General features: G+C 40.3%; 2 protein-coding genes across 6 annotated transcripts in view; one reads left to right on the forward strand and one right to left on the reverse strand.

Annotated features, from left to right (window-relative positions):
* The window catches only part of CATSPER2 (cation channel sperm associated 2), a 16,151-nt gene extending 13,683 nt beyond the window's left edge, over positions 1 to 2,468 (reverse strand). Inside the window, exons 1-5 of one of the 5 annotated variants that reach the window (XM_038580264.1) lie at positions 2,125 to 2,224; positions 1,910 to 2,085; positions 1,286 to 1,432; positions 581 to 754; positions 322 to 390 (exon numbers count right to left, since the gene is read on the reverse strand). In XM_038580264.1, the coding sequence (XP_038436192.1) occupies positions 322 to 390; positions 581 to 754; positions 1,286 to 1,430 (388 nt within the window). In that variant the 5' untranslated portion in view covers positions 1,431 to 1,432; positions 1,910 to 2,085; positions 2,125 to 2,224. Of the gene's footprint in view, positions 1 to 321; positions 391 to 580; positions 755 to 1,285; positions 1,433 to 1,909; positions 2,225 to 2,365 lie in introns of those variants that run through there. The other 4 variants (XM_038580265.1, XM_038580266.1, XM_038580263.1 and 1 more) reach the window with 4 other exon arrangements.
* PDIA3 (protein disulfide isomerase family A member 3) lies at positions 2,447 to 27,952 on the forward strand. The gene is made up of 13 exons (XM_038580262.1): positions 2,447 to 2,746; positions 8,823 to 8,901; positions 10,886 to 11,003; positions 16,441 to 16,548; positions 17,933 to 18,062; positions 22,483 to 22,599; positions 22,883 to 23,008; positions 23,548 to 23,730; positions 24,724 to 24,832; positions 25,641 to 25,769; positions 26,315 to 26,394; positions 27,407 to 27,464; positions 27,678 to 27,952. The coding sequence occupies exons 1-13, from the start codon at positions 2,580 to 2,582 to the stop codon at positions 27,789 to 27,791; spliced, it is 1,518 nt and encodes a 505-aa protein (XP_038436190.1). The 5' UTR covers positions 2,447 to 2,579; the 3' UTR covers positions 27,792 to 27,952.
* Positions 27,953 to 27,991: the final 39 nt, after the last annotated feature.

Raw genomic sequence — 27,991 nt, forward strand, 5'->3', positions numbered from 1 at the left:
AGTTGCACAAATCCTACTCCAGGAGACCTAATATAATTGTCCCTATCACAATTCAAGTAACATTCAGGGATGCCTGGATAGCTCAGTGGTTGAACGTCTGTCTTTGGCTCAGGTCATGATCCTGGGGTCCTGTCACCAAGTTCCGCATCATGCTCCTCACAGAGAGCCTGCTACTCCCTCTGCCTATGTCTCTGCCTGTCTCTCTGTGTGTCACATGAATAAATAAAATCTTAAAAAAATAACATTCAAGAAAAGAAATGGCCAATTTATAGGAAAAATGACCCCTAGTCACTTCCTTTTTCATTCAATGTCAGTTCTCACCTATTTCAACCATCAGTACAATCGTATTCAAAAAGATGAGAAAGATGATGAAGTTTGTGAAGAGAGGACCTGTTTTCTCTTAAGGAAACATACGGAGTGGAGTTGTTTCTTATACAGGTGAAATAATAAAGGCAAGAATAGAACCAGCAAGGATGAGAAAAAAAGTGGTTTGGAAGAGGGGAAATAAGTCATCAGGCAGAGGATGAAGCAAGAGAAACAGGAAAGGCATGGGATAAAAATGAGCGGCATGAAAGGATACACTCAAGGACCCATCCAGCCCACAAAGAAAGGGGTGGCCTCTGACTATAGCGCACTCGAAGCCTGCTCATCAGTCTCCGGGCACGTGTAATTCGTTCTACGTGTCGAGGCTTTATGGAGAAGCGCACAAGCTGGTGTTGATCTCCCAACATAAGCTTCTTCTGGCCAGAAGGATCTACACCAAAAATTAAAAGAGGACAGTGGAGATACCACACACACACACACACAAAAAGAAAAAGTCTCTAGGGAATATGAAGAACAGGCAGCCAGGGGCAGGGGTACTGGTTACATAATGGGTTCCCTAGTGCAAAATTTGCCTTGCTGTTCTTTCTCACAGCAATTAACATTAGTTTGGAATAAGAGCTAATATATCACTCATGACCAACACTGTCAACACCCAAGAATAAAGGCAGCAGTTTCAACTCTGAAAGTTTTCAGTGTCTTTCGTAGAAACTTTCAACTCAGCCAGGACTAGGAGTTATCCTAGGCCAAAAAGTGAGCGGCTTTTACTTGGGTTCTTCTATCTCCTGGGTTCAAAGAGCTTTATTTACAAAGTCTTATCAGGTTTGATATCCTTTACAAACTTAGCAACCAAGCCAATCTTCCCTGAATTTTTCACCCTTAAAATAGTTTCTCTGCTTTCTACTCTTTGGAGGGTGCAGAGAAGAATCTTAAATTTATGCTAGTTAAGAAACAGACTGCTGACCAACTATCTCTCGGATAGTGTGTCTTGGCACAGCTTGGCTCAAGCCTTGCAGATGCTCGATGAGAGAGAAAGTATCAATGAGACGTGAACGAATGGCATCAGCTCGGGGCAGTTGCACGTGTCCTGTTGGGTGACTGGTGGCCATGTCTGTTAAAATAATGGGAAAACCAAGTGTCATTTCATTCTTGGAGTGCACCAAAGATTGGAAGTTTACTTCCCCTTCTCCTACCCTCTTTGCCCTTAAGAAGTCAAACGCATTTTTTACCAAGACTCGAGGTGTTGTTGTTTTTTTTTGTTTTTTGTTGAGAAACAAAAGGAGCTAAGAGTCGTAAAAGAGACATTGCTTAGTAGACTAAGTGACCAGGCACCTTCACGTGTATGACAGCATTTCTAATTAAAAGTAGCAGCCACAAGGCAGGAGTCCCTGGGCTGGACAAAAAGCCACACCTGGACCTGAGGTAATCAGGCAACGCAACGAGGAGGGGCAGTGGGAGGGCTTCGGGCTGCGTCGGAAAGACCAACCAAGAGGAATTGGACAAATGCAGCAGCCTGACATTTTGAAAACGTGTCCCGTCCCAACTGCGTCCCTCGGCTGCAGGCTCCACTCGCGCTTCTGGGCCTCACCTCAGCCCAAGCTCTGTTCCGCCCACTCAGCCCCGACTTCGCTTCTCCGCCTCCGACTCTGGCGACCCCCGAACGCAGCTCTCCCCACGGAAGACGAGCTCAGAGCGGGCCCCCAGCTCGGCTCCACCTCAGTCCACCTCAGAGCGGGCCCCCAGCTCGGCTCCACCTCAGTCCACCTCAGAGCGGGCCCCCAGCTCGGCTCCACCTCAGTCCACCTCAGAGCCGGCTCCCAGCTCGGCTCCACCTCAGTCCACCTCACTTGCTCCCTGGGTTCCGGCTCGCCGCGGGCCCGGCCCGGCCCCAGCCCGGCCCCAGCCCCAGCCCCAGCCCCAGCCCCAGGCCCAGCCCCAGGCCCAGCCCCAGGCCCAGCCCCAGGCCCGGGACCCCCTCCCGACCGGCTCGCCCGGGCGCCCGCCGCTTCGGCCCCGCCCCACGCCCCGGCCACTCGGCGGTTACCAGCTGGGCCCGCCCGCCCGACGCAGGCGCCTCGCAGCCAATCGGCGGCTGCCACACTGCGGCCCGAGCCGGGCTGGGGGGTTGGGACCTCCGGCTGCGGGTCCGCCTGGGCCAGACGCGCGAGCGCAGGCTCAGGGTGCGTGGTCGCGGCCGGCCTTCGCAGTCCCCGCCGAGCCCCGACCCTCCCGGCCGCCCCCAGCCTCACCTCGTAGCCATGCGCCCCCGCTGCCGAGCGCTGCTCCCGGGCGTGGCGCTGCTTTTCGCCGCGGCCGGTCTCGCCTCTGCCTCCGACGTGCTGGAACTCACTGACGACAACTTCGAGAGTCGCATCTCCGACACGGGCTCTGCGGGCCTCATGCTCGTCGAGTTCTTCGCTCCCTGGTGAGGCCCCTGAGCCGGGGCACGGGAGGGAAGGCGGGAGGGCTGCGCCGGGGGCCAAGGCGCGGGAACGGTTGGGCCTACGCGGCGCCGGCGCCCTGCACCATTCCAGCAGGCCCCGCTGCAGCCGGCAGATTTCCCACCCCCGGGGGGCCGAGCTGCCTCACGGAGAGCGGAGAAGTCGGTGCTCATGGCCTAGGAGCGAGGCCCGGGAAGAACACCCGAAGGCCCGGCTCGCGCAGGGCCCCAGCCTTACCTCAGTACTCTTGCGGCACTTCCTATTTGCAGAGGGTTTAACCACCCCCTACCCCGCTCAGATCCGTATCATTACAGTTTCTGGCCGAGTCAGTGTTAATGCTCTCCGTCCTACAAACGAGGCATCCCAAGGCCTCATATTGGAAACGAACGTTTCACCACCAAGCGCACAGGCCCTGGCCCCCCAGAGTACTTCCTTTCTTCTTGCCCCACGCCCCGCAGCCCTTGGTTTCTAGCCAAGGTCACTCAGTGGCTGCGGAATGGTCATAAGTGCTTTATTGAGGCAGGCAATTATTTTTGTCCCATCGCATGCTGCACACTTTCTCCACTAAGCTGATCACATTTCAGCACCAGCAGAATCCCGTCAAAAAGAGTAGGTGAAACGAGTAATTCCGTCAGAATCCGTCTAAAATGTCAGTTTTAATTAGGGTTTCAGAAGAATGCCCAAAAAGACTCCAGGGAGAAATAGTCCACTTCAGAGTGAACAAGAGTGTCAATTCCTTAGGACAACAACTAACTCAAAAAGTTGAGGGTGAGAGGAGAAAGCAAATAGGATATTTGGCTCAGTAGACCTGAATGGGTTTTTTTGTTTTTGTTTTTAAAACTCCCACATCTTTACCACAGAGAGCCATGATTATTTTAAGGCTTGGGATGGCTGAATATATTCATGCTAATTACAGTACTTAATTTTTTTCCTCCTGCCACAATACCTTTCATTAAAAAACGATTTGTATTCAAAAGTATCAGTAAAACAAAGTCGGTATATAACTTTTGCTTGCTTCTGACTCTAGTCTTCACTCAGCAAGGGCTCAGCAGACTTGCTGGGGGTAATACTAGAAGTCCAGTAATGAAAACCACCTGAACCAGAAAGATGTGTTAAGAGGCAAGAAATTTTGTTTACAGCTTGTGACAGATTTTGTGTGCAGGGCATTCCTGTGACCAACTGGTAGTACCGATTACATATCATAGGTGGTCTTTCATTATACATCTCCAGAAGTCACATTCTCCCTTAGAAACTCTTCTTAATCATATATATGACGTTGCTGTTAACTTTGAAGGGGTATAACTGTACTTAGAGTGGCTGCAAGGGGTTGTATCAAAACTGAATGGTGCTTCTGTGACTACAGGGGTCAACATAAAGCGAATTCCTGGAGACTAATGGGCTATTAGACCATTAGTTTAAAGCAGATTAAAACAATTTTTTAAAATATTTTTTTTTATTCATGAGAGGCACAGAGAGGCAGAGACCTATCAGAGAGAGAAGCCGACTCCCTATGGGGAGCCTGATTGGGAACTCAATCCCAAGACCGTGGGATCATGATCTGAGCCAAAGGCAGAGGCTCAACCACTGAGCCACCCAGGTGCCCCAGATTTTTAAATTTTTTTGATTGAAAGTGTTCTTTCCTACTTTAAATTGTTGCATGTGCTTCCCTAAAAACTGCATATCCCGTCATGCACTAAACTATCCCCAAAATTGGGTGGGTCCCTGCTGTGGTGTCTGTTTTTAATTGGTCTAGAAGGTAAGATCATCCAGCACAATGCCGGCAAGCAGGATCAGTTTTCTGAGTGACTAATTTGGAATCAAGGAAGTCTCCTATTGATAATGTCCTTATTTCTTCACATTCAACTATTTTTATTAATACTTCAGCTAGAAATGTTTTTTGACTGCTGTAATCCTTTGTACAGATCAGAACTAGCTCACAAGTTAGGTAGGAATGGCTAAAGAATCCTAATGAAAGTAAATTAACCTATTTTGAGCAAGTTCTTCATCTCATTTCTTTTTGGATATTTTTTGCACTTTGATTTCATAATGAAAGTGAAAGATTTCTTTGCAGCTGTCTTTGTAGACTCATATTTCCATTATGGAGTTAATCATCTATGTAATTGGGGATCCCAGGGTGGCTTAGCGGTTTAGCGCCAGCCTTCAGCCCAGGGAGTGATCCTGGAGTCCCGGGATCGAGTCCCACATCGGGCTTCTTGCATGGAGCCTGCTACTCCCTCTGCCTGTGTCTCTGCCTCTCTCTCTATGTGTCTCTCTTGAATAAATAACTTAAATCTTTTTTTTTTAATCATCTATGTAATTTGTAAGAATGGGAGTATCTGAATTTCTCTGGGGGAATAAATAGCACTATTTAAATGTGATAATATCTGAAAATTTATTGATCAGTACTAAAGTTTTAAGTCTACAACATCTACTTATGTTGTAGGTTTGTGCTCTACCCTCTAAGACAGTAGTATTAAAATAATATGTGATACACAATACTTCTGGAGTATATATTAGAAAAAGAATGTGTGGCTAGTATAAAATGGAATATTTCTTTTTATACATGCTGATTCCTTTACTTGGAATTCCTGATGTTTCCTCCCACCCCAAATTGACCTTTTCAACAAGATTGAGCTCAAAAGTTACTTCTTCCTTGGACACCTAACTGGTTGTTCCCATCTCTCTATTGGGACCTAATAATATGGTCTGTCACCCCTGCCAGACTGGTGTTCTATAGGGAAAGGACTACATCAGTTTTTCTGTCAGAGACATTCATCACATGAAGTAATAATTTTTGAGTGAAGATATGTTGGGATTCATTATTAACTGTTAGGTGCCATCCTTGAAGGTGATGGGATTGTGTTTTAAAACTATCTAGGACTGGGCAGCCCGGGTGGCTCAGCAGTTTAGCGCCAGCCTTCAGCCCAGGGAGTGATCCTGGAGTCCCGGGATCGAGTCCCATGTCGGGCTCCCTGCATGGAGCCTGCTTCTCCCTCTGCCTGTGTCTCTGCCTCTCTCTCTCTCTCTCTCATGAATAAATAAATAAAATCTTAAAAAAAAAAAATTAAAAATAAATAAATAAAACTATCTAGGACCGAGTGAAAGAAGTAGTGATTAATCTTGATGTTCACTTTCAAATTCCACCTGAGTTCATTCCTGGTGAATTTGAAGAAGGTAGTCTCCTCCAGTCTCTTTGGAACTCATGAAACAGGTCCTTCCTTTGAGCATTTGATAACCTTATGAATGCAGCAAATGCTTAGGACAGTGGTTTTCAGTTCCAGCTTTGTTACTTACATACATCCCTTACACCCCTGGTTCCTGGAAGAATTGCTCAGTTAAGTCCCAGGGTGGGGCCCAAACATACACTTTTTTTTTTCTAATGCTCCTTCCACTGATATTTTTTGTATGCATCTGAGTTGACACCTGCTAATTATTGGTCTGGTCTAATTATTTTATACTATTTTTTGTCTTCAAATGTTTTGAGATGGTTGAGGTGAAGCTATTCTTAAATCTATTGCCTCAGTCTTCTTGATAATTACATATTCAACAGAAATCTCTCTTCTGTTTCCTTTTTATTCTCATTTTTGTCACTCTGGTCCAAGTTTCATTTCTGTTACTCTGGTCCAAGTTTTCATTATCTGCTGTGTGAAATATATTATCTTCTAGGTGGCTTTTATTTTTATCTCTACTTTCCCTCTTTTATATATATTGCTGACTGATGTAGTCTTTTTTTTTTTTTAAGATTTTATTTATTTATTCGTGAGAGACACACACAGAGAGAGAGAGGCAGAGACACAGGCAGAGGGAGAAGCAGGCTCCATGCAGGGAGCCCGACGTGGGACTCGATCCCGGGCTCCTAGGATCACGCCCTGGGCTGAAGGCAGCGCTAAACTGCTGAGCCACCCGGGCTGCCCTGTTGTAGTCTTAATACACATAACACATTTGTTTTAACAACAAAAGAAGCCCTCCATAGTTCTCCAAATGTATCATTTTCACTAGTAATTTTACCTTTGCTCTACTATTCCCCTTATTTCAAATACCCCGGAACAGGTCCTGGCTGAAGCCTTAAATCCTTAAAGGCCTAGATCCAATTCTTATCCTCTGTAATGTGTGTGTGTGTGTGTGTGTGTGTGTGTGTGTGTGTGTGTGTTTTAAGATTTTATTTATTTATTCATCAGAGACACAGAGGCAGAGACATAGGCAGAGGGAGAAGCAGGCTCCCTGTGGGGAACCTGATGTAGGATTTGATCCCAGGACCCCTGGATCTCAAACCTGAGCCAGAGGCAGACACTTAACCACTGAGCCACTCAGGTGTCCCAACATTTATTTTTAATCTTTGATTCCTTATTATGTTGCCCAAAGCCTGAATTTCTCAGATAAATTGGTTATTTTATTAAATCAGTTAGGATTTGGGTGCTTTTGTTGCAACCCAAGTACACGAATTTTTTATTTATTTTGCAATATAAAAGGAATACAGAGAATGTAATGAATAATACCATATTCCATACACATGTAAGATGTCACATTGTGAGAAGAATCCTTATTTTATGTCTCACAAAAAAGGAAATGCTACCATTGAAACTATGACACGATTGCAGGGCACATGACAATATCAGATATGGTAAAATGTGCATCCATGAAAATACAGTGTAGGGAATACCATTTATTCACCACCCAGTTAAAAAATTAAAGCTGGAACAGTTGAAGCCTATACATCCCTTCCTCATCTTATGTACCCCCCCCCATCTTGGATGTGGTGTTTATCATTTGATCCTTTTATACTTTTAGTAAATACATATGTGACACTAAGCAACATCTACTATTACAGTCTTTTCTATAAATCACCATTCTTTCATTTAAGCTTTGCTTTCTAATGGTCTCTCTAATGATTATTTTTTTTTAAATGTTTATTTTTTTTTTAAGATTTTATTTATTTATTCATGAGAGACACAGAGAGAGAGAGAGAAGCAGAGATACAGGCAGAGGGAGAAGCAGGCTCCATGCAGAGAGCCTGATGCGGGACTCGATCCCGGGTCTCCAGGATCACACCCTGGGCCAAAGGCAGGCGCTAAACCGCTGAGCCACCCAGCGATCTTCTAATGACTATTTTTTAATAGAACTCCTAAAGACCTTGAAGAATATAGTCTTTGTTTTAAACAAGTTTTAGGGACAAAATGTTTCCAAGTTACTTGTCTATCACTTAATAAGATAAATTTTGAGACTATTGGCTATGAAATAAATAAGGTTAAGTTTCTTCCGTGTTTCCTTCTGTTTTCTAATTCTATTTTTGTTGTCTGTGGGGAGGTTACAGAACTACTTTACCTTCTCAAAGTGGTTCCTCTGCAACCCATTGGGTTTTGAAGAGACGACATACAGCTGGTACTAGCTATACATTGATGAGGAGTATCATCCCCCTTCCCCCATTGCATATACAGTTTGCATGTGGGACTCTTAGGACTTCCAAGCTAGGAGCAGGTGTTTCTGATGGCCCTTTGGGGAAAATATTCTGACAATGTTTTATCCTCATCAGTTCTTACAGCCAGTTGAACTGTGTAGCTGTAAAAACAGGGTTTGCCATCTTAAATATGTCATTCTAATGCTGTGTTGAAACTTGGTTGAGAAGAAAAAAAGGCTCCAACAGCTGCTAAAATATCTATTTATAGCAAATGAGTGGCTTTTGGGCCTCATTCTGCTACCCCTTCAAACTGGATTTCTGGACAAAGGGATTCCTATTTGAAGGAATGGAGAAAAAGTACTTGATGATTCCTGAAGTGTTAAGAATCATCATCATTAAGAGTTATCTTAGAACCTTATAAGGTTTCAATCACTGTATTTTTAAGAATCACTGTGCTCGTTTCGTAAGGGATAGTACCTTCACTTTCTTAGCTCTGGTTACTTTATCAGTAAGGGATGTTGTTCAGGTGATATTTTTGCTTTTAAAAGCAGCTACTAGTTCAAAAGTGGTCTTATAGTTTGAGATTTTTCCTAGAAAAACATGATTAATAATCTTGAAGGATTAAACTGAGAATTTGGCTTTTTAAAAAATATATATTTATATAGGTGTGGACACTGCAAGAGGCTTGCCCCTGAGTATGAAGCCGCAGCAACCAGATTAAAAGGAATAGTCCCGTTAGCAAAGGTGAGTATGGGCAGATTTTTCATTAAAGGAAATGGGGTACTTTCCATATGATCTCTCTCATATGTGGAATTTATATAAGAAAACAGCTGGACATATGGGATGGGGAAAGGAAAAACAGGAGAGGGAAACCAGCCATAAGTGGTTCCTAAGGGCAGAAAACAAACAGGGTTGTTGGAGGGAGGTGGGTGGGGAAAGGGCCAGATGGGTGATGGGTATTAAGGAGGGCACTTGTAAAGAGCACTGGGTGTTGTATGTAAGTGATGAATCATTGACTTCTCCATAAACTAATTTTTTTTTAAAGATTTTATTCATTTTAGAGAGGCATGTACAAACAGGGGAAGGGGCAAAGGAAAAAGAGAATCTCAAGCAGACTCCACTAAGCCTGAAGCCTGACGTGGACTCTGAGTGGGGCTCGATCTCCCAACCCTGAGATTATGATCTGAGCAGAAATCAGGAGTTGGGCCCCTCAAATGAACCACCCAGGCACCCCTCCAGTAACCAATATTGCACTGTATGTTAACTAAAATTTAAAATTAAAAAAAAAGAAAAAGAAAATGGAGTATATTAAATAGTAGTTTGTAAAATTAACATTCATTTTCTCTACTCTTAGGGTACTAAGAAGAGAATGCCAGTTTCTGGGCAAATACACAACCGACTATTGTATTAATTATGGTTTCTAAAGATTAAAAGTAGTGAAACTAAGGGACTTACTGGGATAAGAAAGGTAAAATATACGGTAAATAAGAATTAAGGGGCAAATATGGAAAGTAAAAGTATAGTAGTCAAGGTTAAAAGAAAATTATTGAATAAATGAGTTCCCTAAACTACCTTATGATATTCATAACGATGAGAATAGAAAGATTATGAGTTATTGTAAGTATGTAACTGTTCAACTGTAAACTTGGTATTTCCTTTTATAATCATAGTAACACTTCTAGAGTTTTGCCATTATTCTATAGTAAACCCATAGTTGCTGTAGTGTAAAAGCTCACATCTTGGAGCACCTGGGTAGCTCTGTTGGTTAAGGGTCCAACTTGATTTCAGCTCAGGGTCATGAAATTGAGCCCCACTTTTCCGGCTCCATGCTGAGTGCGGAGCCGGCTTAAGATTCTCTCCCTCTTTCTCTACCCCTCCCCTCCCCAATGCGTTTGCGTGCACACTCAAATAATTAAATAAAAGCTCATATCTTGGTCAGCCTTGAATAAATAGTTCATGCATATATAGTACTGTTTTTGGAAACTGCTTTTAATCCTGATGTTTCTGTGGTGATTTTCCTTGGGTTGGTGGGGGGAGTTCAGTTATGATTTAATTCTGCCTTGTGTGGCTATAGCTTGTGTTACTATGGACACATTACTTTTCTAAACCTTAGTTTATGGTAAAGCATTGGGACCATACCTCAGAATCTTAAGCAAATTGCCTGTAGCACAGCCAACTTTAGAATAAATAGCTAAATAGATAGGAGTTGTTTTCCTTCTTCCTAATAGGTCTCTCTAGATCTACCTCGTTTAGCCCATATTAAGACTAGCTCGGGGAGCATTGAATCAAATATTGATATTCAAGTATTGAATCAAATCTAAATGATTTGCCAAATCAAATTATACTCCACTCTGCCTAAGGAGTATGTAATGTACCTCCATCTATCCATCCATCCCCTTGATAATAATCACAATCAAAGTAAGAAAGATACTGTTAGTAGCTTACTAACATGTAGGAGGTCCAACAATCTAAATTTTAACTACTACTTTACTTTAGGTGATTGTGATGTAACTAGCCCTACACCAGTCTGCCTTTAAAATATTATGTTCAAAAAAATAAAATAAAATATTATGTTAAAAAAAAATATATATATATAATGTTTTGTGGCATGTGTGCAAAAAGTCGCTTGATCCTCTTATGATTTGACCAGTCTTAATATTCTGGGGATATAGGAGGAGCCTGCAACATGCATCTGGATAACAGATGGTTCATATATCTTAATCTCTAGGTTGATTGTACTGCCAACACAAACACCTGTAATAAGTATGGAGTCAGTGGATATCCAACCCTGAAGATATTTAGAGATGGTGAAGAAGCTGGTGCTTATGATGGGCCTAGGACTGCCGGTAAGGATCCTGGATTACGTTCTGGAAACTGAATTTGTTAAGTACCCTGTTTTTGTAGTGTGAACATGACATTTTTCTATATGACATACTTGCAGTTTTAAAAATTCCTCTTTTAAAGAGGTCAGTTTAGTATTTAACCAAAGACTTCTCTAAATAAACAGATAATGTAAGTAATGTAGGCAATACTTGAGTTATAAGGTCTACTAGGCATTTTTTCATTTGACATATTTATTGAGTACTTACTCTGTGCCAGATATTCCAGATATATTAGAGGTGCTCTGTTTATTGATAAAGTTTCTTCTCTTACTTGCTTACATTCTGGGAAATGAAGAGAAGGCAACAAACAAGTTTAAAAGTATATATAGTTAACTACTTTACATCCAAAAACACAATAGAAAATAACAAGTGTTGACAAGGAAGCAGAGAAAGTAGAACCATTTTTGCACTATTGGTGTGAATGTAAAATGGTATAGCTGCTATGAAAACAGTATGGAAGTTCCTGAAAATTTTTAAAAAATAAAATTACTGAATGATCTAGCAATTCTTCTGAATATATACTCCCCAAAATTAAGAGCAGAGTCTCAAAGATATATTTGTATGCCCATGTTTATAGCTGCGTTATTTACAATAGCAAAAAGGTAGAAGCAACCTAAGTGTCTTATTAATGGATGACTGGACATACAAAATGCAACATATTATTAATAATTATATAAAAATGTATATATGATACAGTGGAATGTTCAGTCTCAGAAAAAGAAGTTCTGACATGTGCTATAACATGGATGAACCTTGAAGACATTATGCTAAGTGAGATAAGCCAATCCCAAAAGATAGATACCATGACACTGCAACTTATGTGAGGTTCCTGGTGTAGTAAAATTCATAGAGACAGAAAGTAGAATGGTGATTCCCAGGGAGTATAGGAAAATGGGGAGTTTTTTTAATGGGTAGAGTTTCAGTTTTACTGTGCAACAGTGTGAATGTACTTAATGCCACAGAACTGTACACTGTAAAATAGTTATAAATTTTATGTTATGTATATTTTATCACAATTAAAAATTATTTAATTTCAGTGTAGAAGATCAATTCATTTAGTGATAAGAGCATTAAAGGAGAAAAATAAAACCATATGATATGATAGTGACTGGGTTTGGGAGTACTGCATCATCAGAGTTATCAGGGCTGTAACCTTTGAGCTGAGACCTGAATAAGAATGAGCTAGCCTTGAAGATCTGAGCCAGAGCCTTCCAAGTAGAGGGAAAGGCCCTAAAGTGTATAAAAAGGCATTAAAGTATAACCAAGCTTGGTGAGTTCAAGGGACAGAAAGACCATGTGGCTTCAGTATAAATAGCGTGGATGACAGATTAAGTTTTTGTGTTTTTTGTTTTTTGTTTTTTTTTTTTTAAGAAGATTTTTAATTTATTGAGAAGAAGGGGAATGAAGGAGAGAGCACAAACAAGCAGAGGGAGCAGCAGAGGGAGAAGCAGGCTCCCCACTGAGCAGGGAGCCAGATGCGGGGCTCAATCTTAGAACCCTGGGATCGGGGATCCCTGGGTGGCGCAGCGGTTTGGCGCCTGCCTTTGGCCCAGGGCGCAATCCTGGAGACCCGGGATCGAGTCCCACGTTGGGCTCCCGGTGCATGGAGCCTGCTTCTCCCTCTGCCTGTGTCTCTGCCTCTCTCTCTCTCTCTCTCTCTCTCTCTGTGAATATCAGAAATAAATAAAAAATTTAAAAAAAATTAAAAAAAAAAAAAAGAACCCTGGGATCATGATCTGAGCTGAAGGCAAATGCTCAACCCACTGAGCCACCCAGGTGCCCCAACAAATGAAGGTATGAAAGGCAAATGGGGATTGGATCAAATATAATCAATTATAGCACCTAAAATTGATGAGAAAAAATATTTTGGACAGTTTGGCCTTGAGTCTTTCAAATAATGAGGCATGTTTTACTTTTTCACAATGGAAAGCTAAGAGAAAAAGGGGTTCAATGGGTATTTTAGGGAGGTGGAATGTTTTCAGTCTTCATGGCTGTTATTCGTATACAAACATCTGTTTAACACGGCCACTGCCTAACTCTTACATCATCTTAAGATTGTTTCATTTTAGGATCTTTGCCCTGGTTATGTTCACAGCCCCAATTGATTTTCCCCTATGTTTGCATGGCTTGCTCCTTTTTGTCATTCAGATCATGGCTTAACTTTTATCTCCCAGAGGCTTTCCCAGGCCACCAGACCTAAGGTAGCCACCCAGTCATTTTCTTATCACATCATCTTCTTCCTTCTCTATATAGTGCTTGTTATTATGATTTTTTAATTGTTCATTTGGAGATTTTGTTTATTATTCGGGAATTTACTTAAACTTTAAGCTCTAAGAAAGCAGAGACCTTGTTTATTTTACTACTCTGTCTCCAGTGCAGACTCTTCACATGCAGGAGATACTCAGTAACTCTTTGTTGAATGCATAAAAAAATACTTTGATTCAACTGAAGTCATTTAGTCAGCACTTAAATTTGATATATCTAAGTACAGAAAGGGGAAAAAAAGCTTTTTTTTCCTGGGCTTAAAAGTATTTTTTTTTTTAAGATTTTATTTATTTATTCATGAGAGACAGAGAGACAGAGACAGAGAGAGGCAAAGACACAGGCGGAAGGAGAAGCAGGCTCCATGCAAGGAGCCCGACCTGGGACTTGATCCCAGGTCTCCAGGATTACACCCTGGGCTGAAGGTGGCGCTAAACTGCCGAGCCACCCGGGCTGCCCCTGGGCTTAAAAGTATTGAAGGCAGAGATACAGGCAGAGGGAGAAGCAGGCTCCAGGCACCGGGAGCCTGACGTGGGATTCGATCCCGGGTCTCCAGGATCGCGCCCTGGGCCAAAGGCAGGCGCTAAACCGCTGCGCCACCCAGGGATCCCTTGAAATATTTTTCTGAACTTGAACGTGTCTTAACTAAATTGTAGGTGAACCCAGTTAGACTGCTACTGGTCAGATGTTGTTACTTGGGCTGTAACATAGATTTCTTAAATTTAAGAATTTCTTGGTATCTGACTAGGAGGTCAGTTGTTTGGCTACTTAGAATATATTATTTTGTTCATGTACTCCTCTGTGAACTATGCTGTGTGCTCTCCTGCTTAAATTGGTTGCTCCACACTCCCATTATATCTTCCAGAGAATTTTACATATTTAGGGAGAAAAGTAACACTTCTTATCATAGCCTCAGGTTAAAGTCCTTTTAATTTATATCATGATATAGTAATAATAATCTTGAAGACCAAGCAAATCATATTCAATTTCAATTAATCTGTTGATGCAACCCCTCATATATGCGGAGTTGAGGAAAACATTTATTTTATTTATTTATTTATTTAAAGATTTTTTTATTTGTTTATTCATGAGAGACATCGAGAGAGAGGCAGAGACACAGGCAGAGGGAGAAGCAGGTTCCATGCAGGGAGCCCAATGTGGGACTCAATCCCGGGACTCCAGGATCACGCCCTGGGCCAAAGGCAGACGCTCAACCACTGAGCCACCCAGGCGTCCTGAGGAAAACATTTAAAAGGTGGAAGAAAGTCCATGACTGGAGAGAGAAGGAACATTAGAAGAAATGCAGAGTAGGCTCAGTCATGTTGGAAGAGTTTAACAGTACTCTGTCTCAGCTAGTTAACAAGTCATTAGAGTGCTTAGAAGAGAAAGAGGGTACAAGAGGTAGAATATTATGGAGGAGGAGTACCACCTCTGACCTGTGGGCATTTTGAGCCTCTGAATGGTTTCAGTGAATTCCAGAAGAAAGTTGATAAATGATCTAGGGGATAAAATGATTTACTTATCTAGCCCATTTTACCTCAGTAGGAAAGTGTGATGTAGGTGGATCCTGTACATGGCATAATTGACCCATATATAGTAAAACCTTTACACAAGCTAGCCAAGTTAGTGTATTTTCTGCCTTAAAAATGTAAGGCTACAAATGACTCTTTATGCTACTTGATAATAAGGGATTTGTTTACTTAATTTATTTGTAAAATGGATGTTTCTCAAACTCACGTGCTAATAAGTATTATTCTAGAGCTAGGTTTATATCACTGAGCAAAACAGACAAAAATCCTTATGCATTTGGAATTTACTCTGTAGTGGAGAGAGATAGATGAAAATAATAAGGAAAGAGTATTAGGTATGTGGAAAGTGCTCTAGAGAAATATAAAGTGGGGGAAGGGAATTCCGGAGTGTTGCAGGTGAATAGGTTTTAGTTTACAATGGGATGTTCAGGGAGAGCTTCTTTGAGAAGATGACATTTGAGTAAAGACCTAAAAGGAGGTGAGGAAGGGAGTCAGGAGAATATCTGGGGAAAGAATGTGCTAGGCAGAGAGAATAACATGAACAAAGACATTATTAATTTCTACTATTATAAACACTTTAATACATCCCTGGTAAAGGTATAAATAAGTACAGTCTCTTTGGGGAGGCATTGTGACACTTATAAATGCATGTATTCTTTGACCCAGTGAATCCATTTCTAGAAATTGACCCTAAAATGTATTTAATCATGTGCAAAATGACCTTAGTATAAGATTGTTTATTGCAGGGGATCCCTGGGTGGCTCAGCAGTTTAACGCCTGCCTTTGGTGGAGTGTGATCCTGGAGTTCCGGGATCAAGTCCCACATCCTCCATCTGCATGGAGCCTGCTTCTCCCTCTGCCTGTCTCTGTGTCTCTCTTTCTCTCTCTCTCTCTCTGTGTCTCTCATGAATAAATAAATAAAATCTTAAAAAAAAGATTGTTTATTGCAGAATTACTTAGAACAGCAAGAAATTGGAAACAAATGTTTATCATATGTCTGGATAAATAAATTATGGTACATCCATACAGTGAAACACTATGTAGGTATAAAAAAGACTGTGGTAGCTCTTTATGTACATTGGCGTAAATTATCTCCAAACTATATTAGATGACACAAAATACAGAGCAGCATAGGTGTATGCTGCCATTTGGGGAGAAAAAAAAAAAAGAATAGGGGGATCCCTGGGTGGCGCAGCGGTTTAGCGCCTGACTTTGGCCCAGGGCGCAATCCTGGAGACCCGGGATCAAATTCCACATCGGGCTCCCGGTGCATGGAGCCTGCTTCTCCCTCTGCCTGTGTCTCTGCCTCTCTCTCTCTCTCTGTGACTATCATAAATAAATAAATAAAAATTTTTTAAAAAGAAAAAAAAGAATAAATATGTAATTGCTTATTTATTCATAATATGTCTATTTTAAAGGTTATTAAGTAATCTCCACACCCAACATGGAGCTCCAACTTAGAACCCCGAGATTGAGAGTCACATGCTCCACCAACTGAGCCAGCCAGATGCTCCCACTTTTGAAACTTTTGAACTTTGAATTATATGAATGATTGTTTTCTTAAAACTTAGCAATTTGTGTTGCTATGATCTTTCATCTTACCTTTTAAGATGGAATTGTTAGCCATCTGAAGAAGCAGGCAGGACCAGCCTCAGTTCCTCTCAGGACCGAGGAAGAATTTGAGAAGTTCATTAGTGATAAAGATGCTTCTGTGGTGGGTAAGTAGCAAATATTTGATTATACAACAAAATTATCAACTTGGTTTTAAAAGCCTTTTGTATCTGAGTAAACAGTAAAGTTAAACCAGTTTAAGAAACCTTGGGGGCAGTTGAAAAAACAACTCATAGACTAAGGTCAGCATTACTATAATGTGGAAAAAATTGGTTTCATTGGAGTGGCTTTGTGTTCTTATAAATAAAGATATAATTTCGGTTAAAGACCTGAAATAGAAATATCTTCAACCTAGAAATATCTTCAACTTTTTCTATCACATCTGAGACTTGGAGATTTAACTCAGTAGGGTAGTTAAGATTGAAAATAAAGTTTTAAGGTGGGAGGATATTAGTAAATAATAAGCCTCTGTGTCTACTGTAGTAGAGGATTTAGTTCTTGAGATGAAATTGCTAGGATTTGTGTATATTTATACAGCAGCCTTTGCTTTCTCAGGTGTTTCTCAGGTATCTCATTTTATCCTTAAAATAACTTGCAGTTAAACACATTCTACATCTTGGGTGTTCTTACTTTTGTTTTAAGTGTAATGTATAAAATAAATTTAAACATACATCTGGGGATCCCTGGGTGGTGCAGCGGTTTAGCGCCTACCTTTGGCCCAGGGCGCGATCCTGGAGACCCAGGATCGAATCCCACGTCGGGCTCCCGGTGCATGGAGCCTGCTTTTCCCTCTGCCTATGTCTCTGCCTCTCTCTCTCTCTCTCTCTCTCTCTCTGTAACTATCATAAATAAATAAAAATTTAAAAAATAAATAAATAAACATACAATCTATTTGTGCTTCTCTTAATCTTGTAATTATAATAAAACTGACTTTCTGGAAGTAGAAGATGGTTTGTAACTTAAATTTGACTAAAAGCCCCTTATCATCTGGATTTTACTAATTCTGTATATTTTCAAGGAGTTAACTATAAGCAGACATTTAATAAACACTTAGGTTTCAGTCACTTTTCTAGTCTTGAAGTTCTGAAGAAAAGTAAAAAAAATACAGTGAAGTAAATTGATGGTTTATTTTGACATACTGTCTTATTTGATCCTTCTGACACCTAAAATAGTCCCTGAAACTCTAAGAAGTTAAGTAATTTGCCCAAATCTGTTTAACTGTGAAAAACTAGAAAAGGCTTGAACTCTGACAAATCCTCTCCCTTGGCTCCCTGGGACAAAAATTTTTTTAAAGGGTAGAGGGAAAATTCTAATCCTAAGTATTTTACCAAATATCCTAGGTACTCATGGCAAAGCAGACCTAGTCCTCTTGCCTTTCTCACTGTACTTATCTATACATAGAATGAAGGCTTTGAAAATAGAAGAATTTTAAAGTTTGAATATGTTTCAGCACTTACTGTTTCTTCCTTGTGTTTGATATTTTTTGTATAGGTTTTTTCCAAGATTTATTTAGTGAAGCTCATTCTGAGTTTCTAAAAGCAGCCAGCAACTTGCGGGATAACTACCGATTTGCACACACTAATGTGGAGTCTCTGGTGAACAAATATGATGATGATGGAGAGTAAGTAATTGAGTTAAATACCCTGGTAAATTTCTGGACCAAGTACTAATTGTATCAACTGGTACAATTGATTTTTATGCATTGTTCTTCCAAAACATTTACTAAGCTAAGTGTGAGGAACTATTGCTGCTTTTGAGGTACATCTAGTAGGGGGAGATAGTGAATATATTTAAAAATGTAAGTGTTAAGTGAATGTTATAGGTGTTAACAATAGAAGTCTAGGCAGGATGTGCCAGAAAAACAGGCAGTGATTTTTTTTCTTTGAGGTGAAGAGTAGTATCAGAAAAAACTTCATAGAGGTGGTGATTCTTGAAGTGTTGAAATGTAAGTTTTACCAGGCAGGTTGTGGCAATTGGGATAAAAATTTTTCCAGATAAACTTGCCTGGGTGGCTCAGTCAGTTAAGCATCTGTTGCTTGATCTCAGCTCAGGTCTTGATCTCAGGGTCCTGAGTTCAAGCCCCACATTGGGCTCTATGTTGGGCATGGAGCCAAGCCTATTTAGATAGATAGATAGATAGATAGATAGATAGATAGATAGATAGATAGATAGATAGATAAATTATATATACACACACACACACACTCTTCCAGATTGAGCAGCAGAAGTGAAGGCCCCAAGATGTGAAACAACTTAGGAATGTTGAGACCTAGAGTACTACTGAAGTATTGTTTATAAATGAGGTGATAGTGAAAGGTAAGCAGAGACCAAATTATAGAAGACTTTTAATTTTATCTTTTAGACATGTGAGAGCCATTGAAAGACTTTGAGTGAGAGAGTAATGTGATTTTGTGTTTCAGAAGAAAAGTTTTTGGTACCCATGTGATGATGGTTTGAAAGGGGAGGAATAGTAAGGTACTAAGAGTCTAAACTAAAGGTGACCTCTAAGAGACTAAATTTGGGCAGCATCAGGGACATGGAGAAGGAGAGAGTATAAAAAATATAAACAGTAGGATTTGGTCCCTAGCCATGTGTGAGAAGAAAGAAGATTTAGAATGAGTCTAGGTTTCTATATCTTGGATGACTGGGTCAACAACAGATATCAAGCTGGGAAAAAGATGAAGAGAAACAAATTTGAAGGGCATGATGAGTTTGTTTTGGCCCAGCGAGTGAAAACTTTGTGAGATATCCAGATGGTGAAGAGCCAGTAGACAACTGGATAAATGAGGTTAGAATTCGGGAAGAGTTCTAAACTAGAGATAACATTTATAGGTCAAGCACATGTAAATAGTTATTGAAACTATGACACTAGCTAGATCACTCAGGGTGAGCATATAAAGAAGAACAGTGTGCTAAGGCCTAGTATTACTGATTTACATTTAACAAAATATGTGATGTTTACTGTGTGCCATTTACTACTGACTTATTTAATCCTCTTAACAACTGGTAAGACAGATCTGTTATTATTACCATTTTATAGGAGAGAAAAGACTGAAAGAGGTTAAGTAATTTGCCTAGCTTCACAGCCCTTAATAAGTAGCAGAACTAGGATTTGAACCTAGAAAGTCTGGATGCAAAGTTGTAGGTTTGACTGCCTTTTAGATTAAGACACATCAGGTCTGTCAATGGATCTGGAGCCACCTTTGGCTCATTAAACACATAAAACAGTCTGTTAACCTTATATGTGTTCATTGTGGCTGCCTTTAAAGTGACCTATCAACTTCTGATTGGAAGTCTTACTGAGCTAAAATTAACAAGACAGGAAACAACAAATGTTGGTGAGGATGTGGAGAAAGGGGAACCCTCTTGTACTGTTGGTGAGAATGCAAGCTGGTACAGCCACCCTGGAAAACAGTGTGGAAGTTCCTCAAGAAGTTAAAAATAGAGCTACTCTATGAACCAGCAATTGCACTACTGGGTATTTGCCCCAAGGATACAGATATAGTGAAACAATGGGACACCTGCACCCAATGTTCATAACAGCAGTGTCTACAATAGCCAAACTGTGGAAGGAGCCATGATGCCCTTTGACAGATGAATGGATAAAGAAGACATGGTAGATGTATACAATGGAATATTACTTAGCCATCAAAAAGGATGAATATCTACCATTGATGTGGGTGGAACTGGAGGGGGTTATGCTGAATGAAATAAGTCAGTTGGAGAAAGATAATTATCATATGGTTTCACTCATGTGGAATATAAGAAATAGTGAAAGGGACCATAAGGGAATAGTTGGGAGGACTGAGTGGGGAAAAATTAGAGAGGAAGACAAACCATGATAGATGCCTAACTCTGTAAAACAGGGTTACAGAAGGGGAAGTGGTGGGGGGGGATAGGGTAAATGGGTGACAAGCATTAAGGAGGGCACACGATGAGATGAGTGCTGGGTGTTATATGTTGGCAAATTGAATTTAAATAAAATATTTTTTAAAAGTTCTTGATGGAGATCCCTGGGTGGCTCAGTGGTTTAGCGCCTGCCTTCGGCCCAGGGCGTGATCCTGGGGTCCCAGGATTGAGTCCCACACTGGGCTCCTTGCATGGAGCCTGCTTCTCCCTCTGCCTGTGTCTCTGCCTCTGTCTCTCTCTCCCTCCCTCCCTCCCTGTGTCTCATGAACGAATAAATAAAATCTTAAAAAAAAGTCTTATTGAGAAGACCTTATGTAAAGGGTGTCTTATTAAAGTCATCATGTGTATACCAAGGTCATAACATCATTAAAGATTATATTTGGAACTGCTGGATTTCTGTTTTTTAAGAATAACTGCTCTGAAGTTGATAACTACACTGAAAAAACCCCCACAATATTAGGCCTGTTTACATTTTTGTTCGTCCAGCATGTTTGTATTAGGTTCCCAAAAAGCCTCCTTTTTTTTTTTTTAAGAGGGGAGGAGGAGAAGGGGATAGAGAATTTTCAACAGACTGCCCGCTGAGCATGGAGCCTGACATGGGGCTCGCTCTCACAACCCTAAGATCATGACCTGAGACAAAATCAAGAGTCAGTCAGACACATAACCGAATGAACCACCCAGGTACCCCTAAAATGCCTGTGTTTTAACTGACATAAAGTCAATGGTTAATACTTGAAGAGTGAGAGGGATATAAGGACTTAAAGGGCTGAGGCCTAGCCAAAAACAAGTGATAAAGTTGTATGTGGGTGGGTGTGTAGTGGAGGGAGGAGGAATGAATGAAGAAGAACCTAGAGGTGAGATATTAGTAGTCAGAATAGTGGCATTTTCTGAGAAAGCTGGTACTTGACATAAACCCATAACTTGGAACGAAATTGGGGTTCAGTTTTAGCTGAACAAGACTAGACATTTAAAAAGGAATTTGCTTTAAGTGTTCAATGGAGTGAAGAGACCGTGGCTTAGAGGGGCAAAATAGTACCAGCAAGACAAAAATTGATAAACTTGGTTTGTTGGGATAGAGAAGTCTAGAACAAAGGCATTTCTAATGAACTCCAGCTAAACATACCTATAATTATTTACCTACCTAGAGAGTTTTATAGCTAGCTGGGAGGGATCTTAAAGATATTTTCTGGGATGCCTGGGTGCTCAGCAGTTGAGCGTTTGCCTTCAGCTCAGGACGTGATCCCAGGGTCCAGGGATTGAGTCCTGCATTGGGCTCCCTGTGAGGAGCCTGCTTCTCCCTCTGCCCTTGTCTCTGCCTCTCTCTCATGAATGAATAAATAAAATCTTAAAAAAAAAAAAAAAAAAAAAAGACATTTTCTCTACTGAAGTATTCTTTTACTATGTGGGAGAGTTGGATTTTCAAGAAGAGTGCCAGGCAAGGTACCTTCCATTAAGAGTAAGCTCTACTTTATTGTACATCCTAGGATTTGGAGGTAGGTTGGGTACTGTTACTGTTTTTAAAGGTTTGGAAATTAGTCATCTACTCTAACACCCTTAAATCCCCTTTTGTACTGATGAAAAAACTTAAGCTCAAAAGGATTCAACTGATACCTGGCACAGGGTCTTTTAAATTAATAGGGCTAGAATTAGAACCAAAGTCTCCTAACTTTCCACCCAAGGTTTATTAAACCTTCATTCATACCTAATTATTGCACTTGAGATTAACATGGTTAGCACCTTAGCTTTGATGTTGCCAAGTCTTTGGTCCCAGAAAAGAGTCCTTATATGTTTAAATGGTGAGAGTAAAAGTGGTAGCAAGAGTAGATAGTCTGAGCTTTAAATAAAAGATGGGGGATCCCTGGGTGGCGCAGCGGTTTGGCGCCTGCCTTTGGCCCAGGGCGCGATCCTGGAGACCTGGGATCGAATCCCACGTCGGGCTCCCGGTGCATGGAGCCTGCTTCTCCCTCTGCCTGTGTCTCTGCCTCTCTCTCTCTCTCTCTCTCTCTCTCTCTCTCTCTCTCTCTCTCACTCTCTCTGTGACTATCATGAATAAATAAATAAAATCTTTAAAAAAAAAAATAGATGGAAGACCATCTGCTGCCTATCTGCTAATAGCTTTTTTTTTTTTAAAGGGGTATCACCTTGTTTCGTCCTTCACATCTGATGAATAAGTTTGAGGACAAGACTGTGGCATATATAGAACAGAAGATGACCAGTGGCAAGATTAAAAAATTTATCCAAGAAAACATGTGAGTACCTTTTTATATCTTGTTTGGGAATACTTGGCTTTATATCTCAGTTTTTAAGCAGACCCATGTTTTGGATTAGATAGCCTTATTCAAGGGATTGAACGATAATAGTTGAAGTTTATACTAAAGCAGTAATATATGGACCCTAGAACTCCTAGAAGGTATATTGCTCGGTACTTTTATGTTTAAAGCTCTTTTCTTTATAAAGTGCTATCAGTTACTTTGTGATAATTCTATAAACTAGCTAAATCTGCCAAATTTGATAATAGATTATTTATTTCAGTTTTGGGATCTGCCCTCACATGACAGAAGACAATAAAGATTTGATACAGGGCAAGGACTTACTTGTGGCTTACTATGATGTGGACTATGAAAAGAATGCTAAAGGTTCCAACTACTGGAGAAACAGGTAATAAAGATGATTTTTCCCATTAGTAAATAAGTTTACCCAGTGTGTAAACAGTTTTTTCTCATTATCTTGTTACACTGTATAATGTGAGAGCCAACAAGAATGGAAACATTTCCCTCCCCAAAACCCTTTGAAACTGTTAAGGACAAATAACAAACTATTTCCAAAGTTTATAAATATCAAATAATAATATTAAATATTTAAAATACTGTGTCTATTTGCCCACTCAAATGTTAGTGCATTTTATCCTTCTAAATTTTCTTTTCAGATCAGTCATTATGCCTGCAATAGTTTAGTTATATAATATAGGAAGATTCAGTGGGAATGGACTGGTACCACCAGGTTGGCAGTGAAGTTCAGTAAGACTTTGGAGTGTACTATACTCTGTCTTGGTGCTCAAGAATATAGTTGGGATGGATTCCAGAGGGCTGCATGGACTGTAAAATTTAGTGTTGGCTTTCTGGCTTCTTGCTTCATGATTTCAGAAATGATTTACCTCTATGTTATAAACCTTGGCATAAATGTCTCATTTCCCACAGAGTGATGATGGTAGCAAAGAAATTCCTAGATGCTGGAAACAAGCTCAACTTTGCTGTAGCTAGCCGCAAAACTTTTAGCCACGAACTTTCTGATTTTGGCTTGGAAAGCACTGCTGGAGAGATTCCTGTTGTTGCTATCAGAACTGCAAAAGGAGAGAAGTTTGTCATGCAAGAGGAGTTCTCGTGAGTTACAAGTTAACATGGGTTTGGGATTTTATTCTGTAAAGAAACGTCAAGCCTTTTTACACTACTAAGGATTTATAAAAAAGAACATTAGAATGTGAAGATAGATCTAGCCAAGACCTGTGATTATCATTTTTCTCAATTAATTTAATTAATTATAAGTACTTTAAGGATAACAATCCTTAATAAATTCTGAAAAGTAACAAAATGATGGCAGCTTGAAATACTTACATGATTGTTTCCACCTTGCCATTAGAAATAGTAGATAGGGATGCCTGAATGGCTTAGTGGTTTGAGCGTCTGCCTTTGGCTCAGGGCATGATCCTGGTTTCAGGGATCAAGTCCCACACTGGGCTCCCTGTGAGGAGCCTGCTTCTCACTCTATGTCTCTGCCTCTGTGTGTGTGTCTCATGAATAAATAAAATCTTTTTAAAAAAAGAAAGAAAGAAATAGTAGAGAACATTGGACAGTCTCTTTGAGATTGCTGTAATTTTGGACCATTGCAACCTCCTCCCATCCCTACAGAATGCCTTTTCTTCTTGGAATACTAACCTGGCATAAGGTAAACTCGGAATGGAAAGATCTTAAAACCCTGAAAAAGTATGACTTTTCACCTTCTGAGACATTGGGAGACCAAAACTGCAGGAAATTTTCTTTGTGAGCAAATCAGTAAAACAAGGTACCATAAATAGGCAGTATTCTCCAGAGCAACAAAGATCTGGTTCTTTTGAAGAAGTGAATTTCTAGAAGACCAATGTTTTCTTCCTTCTGACCTTTCTAATCCACAAAGAACACATTAGAAATACAAAGAGGTAGTTTTTTTGTTGCTGTTCAGTCAGTAGATCTGCATTTTGAGAAATAAGCTCCTGTTTTTAGCTTCTAGTTTCTGACTTTGAAATTGAAGTGAAAATATGTAGAAACTATTCTAAGAAATTTCTTTTAAACTTCTCAGTGGAAGATTAACAAACCTGACCCTTGTCTTTCTAATTGCAGACGTGATGGCAAGGCTCTTGAAAGATTCCTGCAGGATTACTTTGATGGCAACCTGAAGAGGTATCTGAAGTCTGAGCCCATCCCAGAAAGCAATGATGGGCCAGTAAAGGTGAGGTGTTCATAGCCTCACCAAGGCACTAAGCAGCTTCCTGTCCTCATCTCACATTCCCCCTTCCCACGCTTTTAGTTTTATTGAGATATGATTGACTTTCCTCATTTCTTTATTCTAAAAAATGCTGGGTCTAAGTGAGACCTTGTTGGCTATGTTTTTGTTTTTGTTTGTCCTCACCTCCCTGAGTCATAAAATATGCATTGGCAGAGCTCAATGCTCAGTAGGGGCAAGAATATAAAATTTTGAATTTTTGATGGTATTTATATTAGAATTAAGTTACTCTTTGGGATAGAGCAAGCTAACCTCTAAGAATAGTTTCAAAATTATTGATTTGAGATTAGGGAATGGGGATCCCTGGGTGGCGCAGCAGTTTGGTGCCTGCCTTTGGCCCGGGGTGCAATCCTGGAGACCCGGGATCGAATCCCACGTCGGGCTCCCTGCATGGAGCCTGCTTCTCCCTCTGCCTGTGTCTCTGCCTCTCTGTCTCTCTCTGTGTGACTATCATGAATAAATAAATAAAATCTGTAAAAAAAAAAAAAAAGAGATTAGGGAATGGTTGGGTAGTGATTTCCTAGAACTTCCTGAAAAAAGTTTGATAGTGAGAGACATGGGAATGAGTTGGTTGGAAATGACCTAGACAGTGATCAGAACATTTTTTATATAGTCTATAAATGTAATTTGGGTTTCAGTAACGTATTTCCAGTCTAGCATATCAAATTTGAGAGAGTTTGGGTCCAAAAATATAGCATATGAATTGTATTCTTTACCTTGCCTTACCAACTAGAGGATCTTTGGTATATTCCAGGTAGTGGTAGCGGAGAATTTTGATGAAATAGTGAATGACGAAAATAAAGATGTGCTGATTGAATTTTATGCTCCTTGGTGTGGTCACTGTAAGAATCTGGAGCCTAAGTATAAAGAACTGGGAGAGAAGGTAAGTCAGCCCTATTCTGAAGATAAAATTGACTTGGGAATTGAACACATATTTATCATTGGCTAAATTAGTTATCCTAATTAGTTTATTACCAAAGTAAAGGTAGATTTTTTCAGCTGTCTACTGTTTACTTTCTTCTGACTGTCCCCTTAGTGACTGTAGCCTGTGTAGTGCCTCAGACATCTGTTCTGACTTTCCACTCCAAAGAATCAATCTAGATTTTAGTTAAAAAAGTATCTAGGCTTCTGAATTTTGGTAATGGCTTATATGAATCCATTATGTTCCTCTTGACTTAGCCCTTGTAATGTTTTATTTAGGCCAGGTAATTTTGAAGGTGGCTATAAATAGAGTCTTAATATGTAGAAACCAAGAGGAAAAAAGGAAGACTGTGGAAAGCTAGATATTATGTGCAGATCTCACTCTTCTTCCTATCTGAGCAGAATTTATCCAAGTATTTAAAAAGGAGATTATTTTAAGTGCTGATTTAACTAAGTGTCCTCAGTCACCAAAACCTCAAAGTTTAAATAAAAGTTTTGTATTAACAGCTCAGAAAAGACCCCAATATTATCATAGCCAAGATGGATGCCACAGCCAATGATGTGCCTTCTCCATATGAAGTCAGAGGGTAAGTAGATTAAAAGCTAATAAAAGTGTCTAGGCAATTGATGGGGGGAAAAATAAGCTTATAAACCATTTATTGGGCATGGTATAGGGAGTGGATCCCTCTTTACAGTTGAGCACAGAACTACTAATGCTTTCCTGGCTTAGAATTCTGCTTCATGGACCCACAATGACTGCCACAGATTTCGTGAGCTCTCATATTACTGAGTTTTGATAGGATGTAACCTAGCCACTGATGAAGAATAGTATCTGTTCAGAAATAGAAATTGAGGTACCTAGTGGCTTAGTCTCTTAAGCATTGAACTCTTGATTTCAGCTCAGGTCATGATCCTCAGGGTTGTGAGATTGAGCCCCACATAGGGCTGCATGCTCAGTGAGGAGTCTGCTTGAGATTCTTTCCCCCTCCCTTTCCCTCTGCTCCTCCCTCCATTTGTGTTCTCTCTCTCTCTCTCTCTCTCTCTCTCTCTCTCTCTCTCAAGTAAATAAATCTTTAAAAAGGAGAGAGAGAGAGAGAGAAATCATGAGGGGCACCTGGGTGGCTCAGTTGTTTAAGCATCCAACTCTTAATTTCAGTTCATATCATGATCTAAGGGCTATGAGATCAAGCCCCAGGACAGCTCTGTTGGGCGTGGAGCCTGCTTAAGATTCTTTCCCTCTCCCCCTCAACTCCTGCTTGCATGTACTCACTCTCTAAAAAAAGAGAAAGAAAAGAAAAAAGAAAAGAAAGAGAAAGAAATAGAAATCATGAGAAGTTATTCCAAGAAAGAAAGAAAGAAAGAAAGAGAAAGAGAGAGAGAGAGAAAGAGAGAGAGAAAGAGAGAAAGAGAGAGAGAGAGAGAGAGAGAGAGAGAGAAGAAGAAAGAAAGAAAGAAAGAAAGAAAGAAAGAAAGAAAGAGAGAGATAGATAGAGATAGAAATCATGAGAAGTTATTCCCAGAAACAGTAACTGGAGAAGTATATGTTGGAGTTACTCTGATACCTGAAATGAGTTAACATTTTTTTTTTTTTTTACCCAGTTTTCCTACCATCTACTTCTCTCCAGCCAACAAGAAGCTAAATCCAAAGAAATATGAAGTAAGTACATTGTCTAATCTCCCCACAAATACACACATACACATGCATATCCAGTTCTTTGAGTTTTATTTAACTGGAAACTTTTAATTTCATGGTCAATATATGTGGTTACTAATGTGCTTTTACAAACTCAAAAGTCCTCCTACTAGGGAAAAAAAAAATCCAGGGTTCTTTAAAAGGTTAAAAATTTCAGAATAATCTTTCTGTTTTCAGGGTGGCCGTGAATTAAGTGACTTTATTAGCTATCTACAACGAGAGGCAACAAACCCCCCTGTAATTCAAGAAGAAAAAGCCAAGAAGAAGAAGAAGGCACAGGAGGATCTCTAAAGCAGCAGCCAAACATGCCACTTTGTAAAAGGACTCTTCCATCAGAGATGGGAAGACCATTGGGGAGGACTGGGACCCATGTGGGATTATTACTCTCAGGGCAGAGAGGACAGAATGGATATAATCTAAATCCCGTTAAATTTTCTCTAAACTGTTTCTTAGCTGCACTGTTTATGGAAATACCAGGACCAGTTGATGTT

The sequence above is a fragment of the Canis lupus genome, chromosome 30 (assembly GCF_011100685.1).
Source record: "Canis lupus familiaris isolate Mischka breed German Shepherd chromosome 30, alternate assembly UU_Cfam_GSD_1.0, whole genome shotgun sequence".
NCBI lineage: Eukaryota > Metazoa > Chordata > Mammalia > Carnivora > Canidae > Canis > Canis lupus.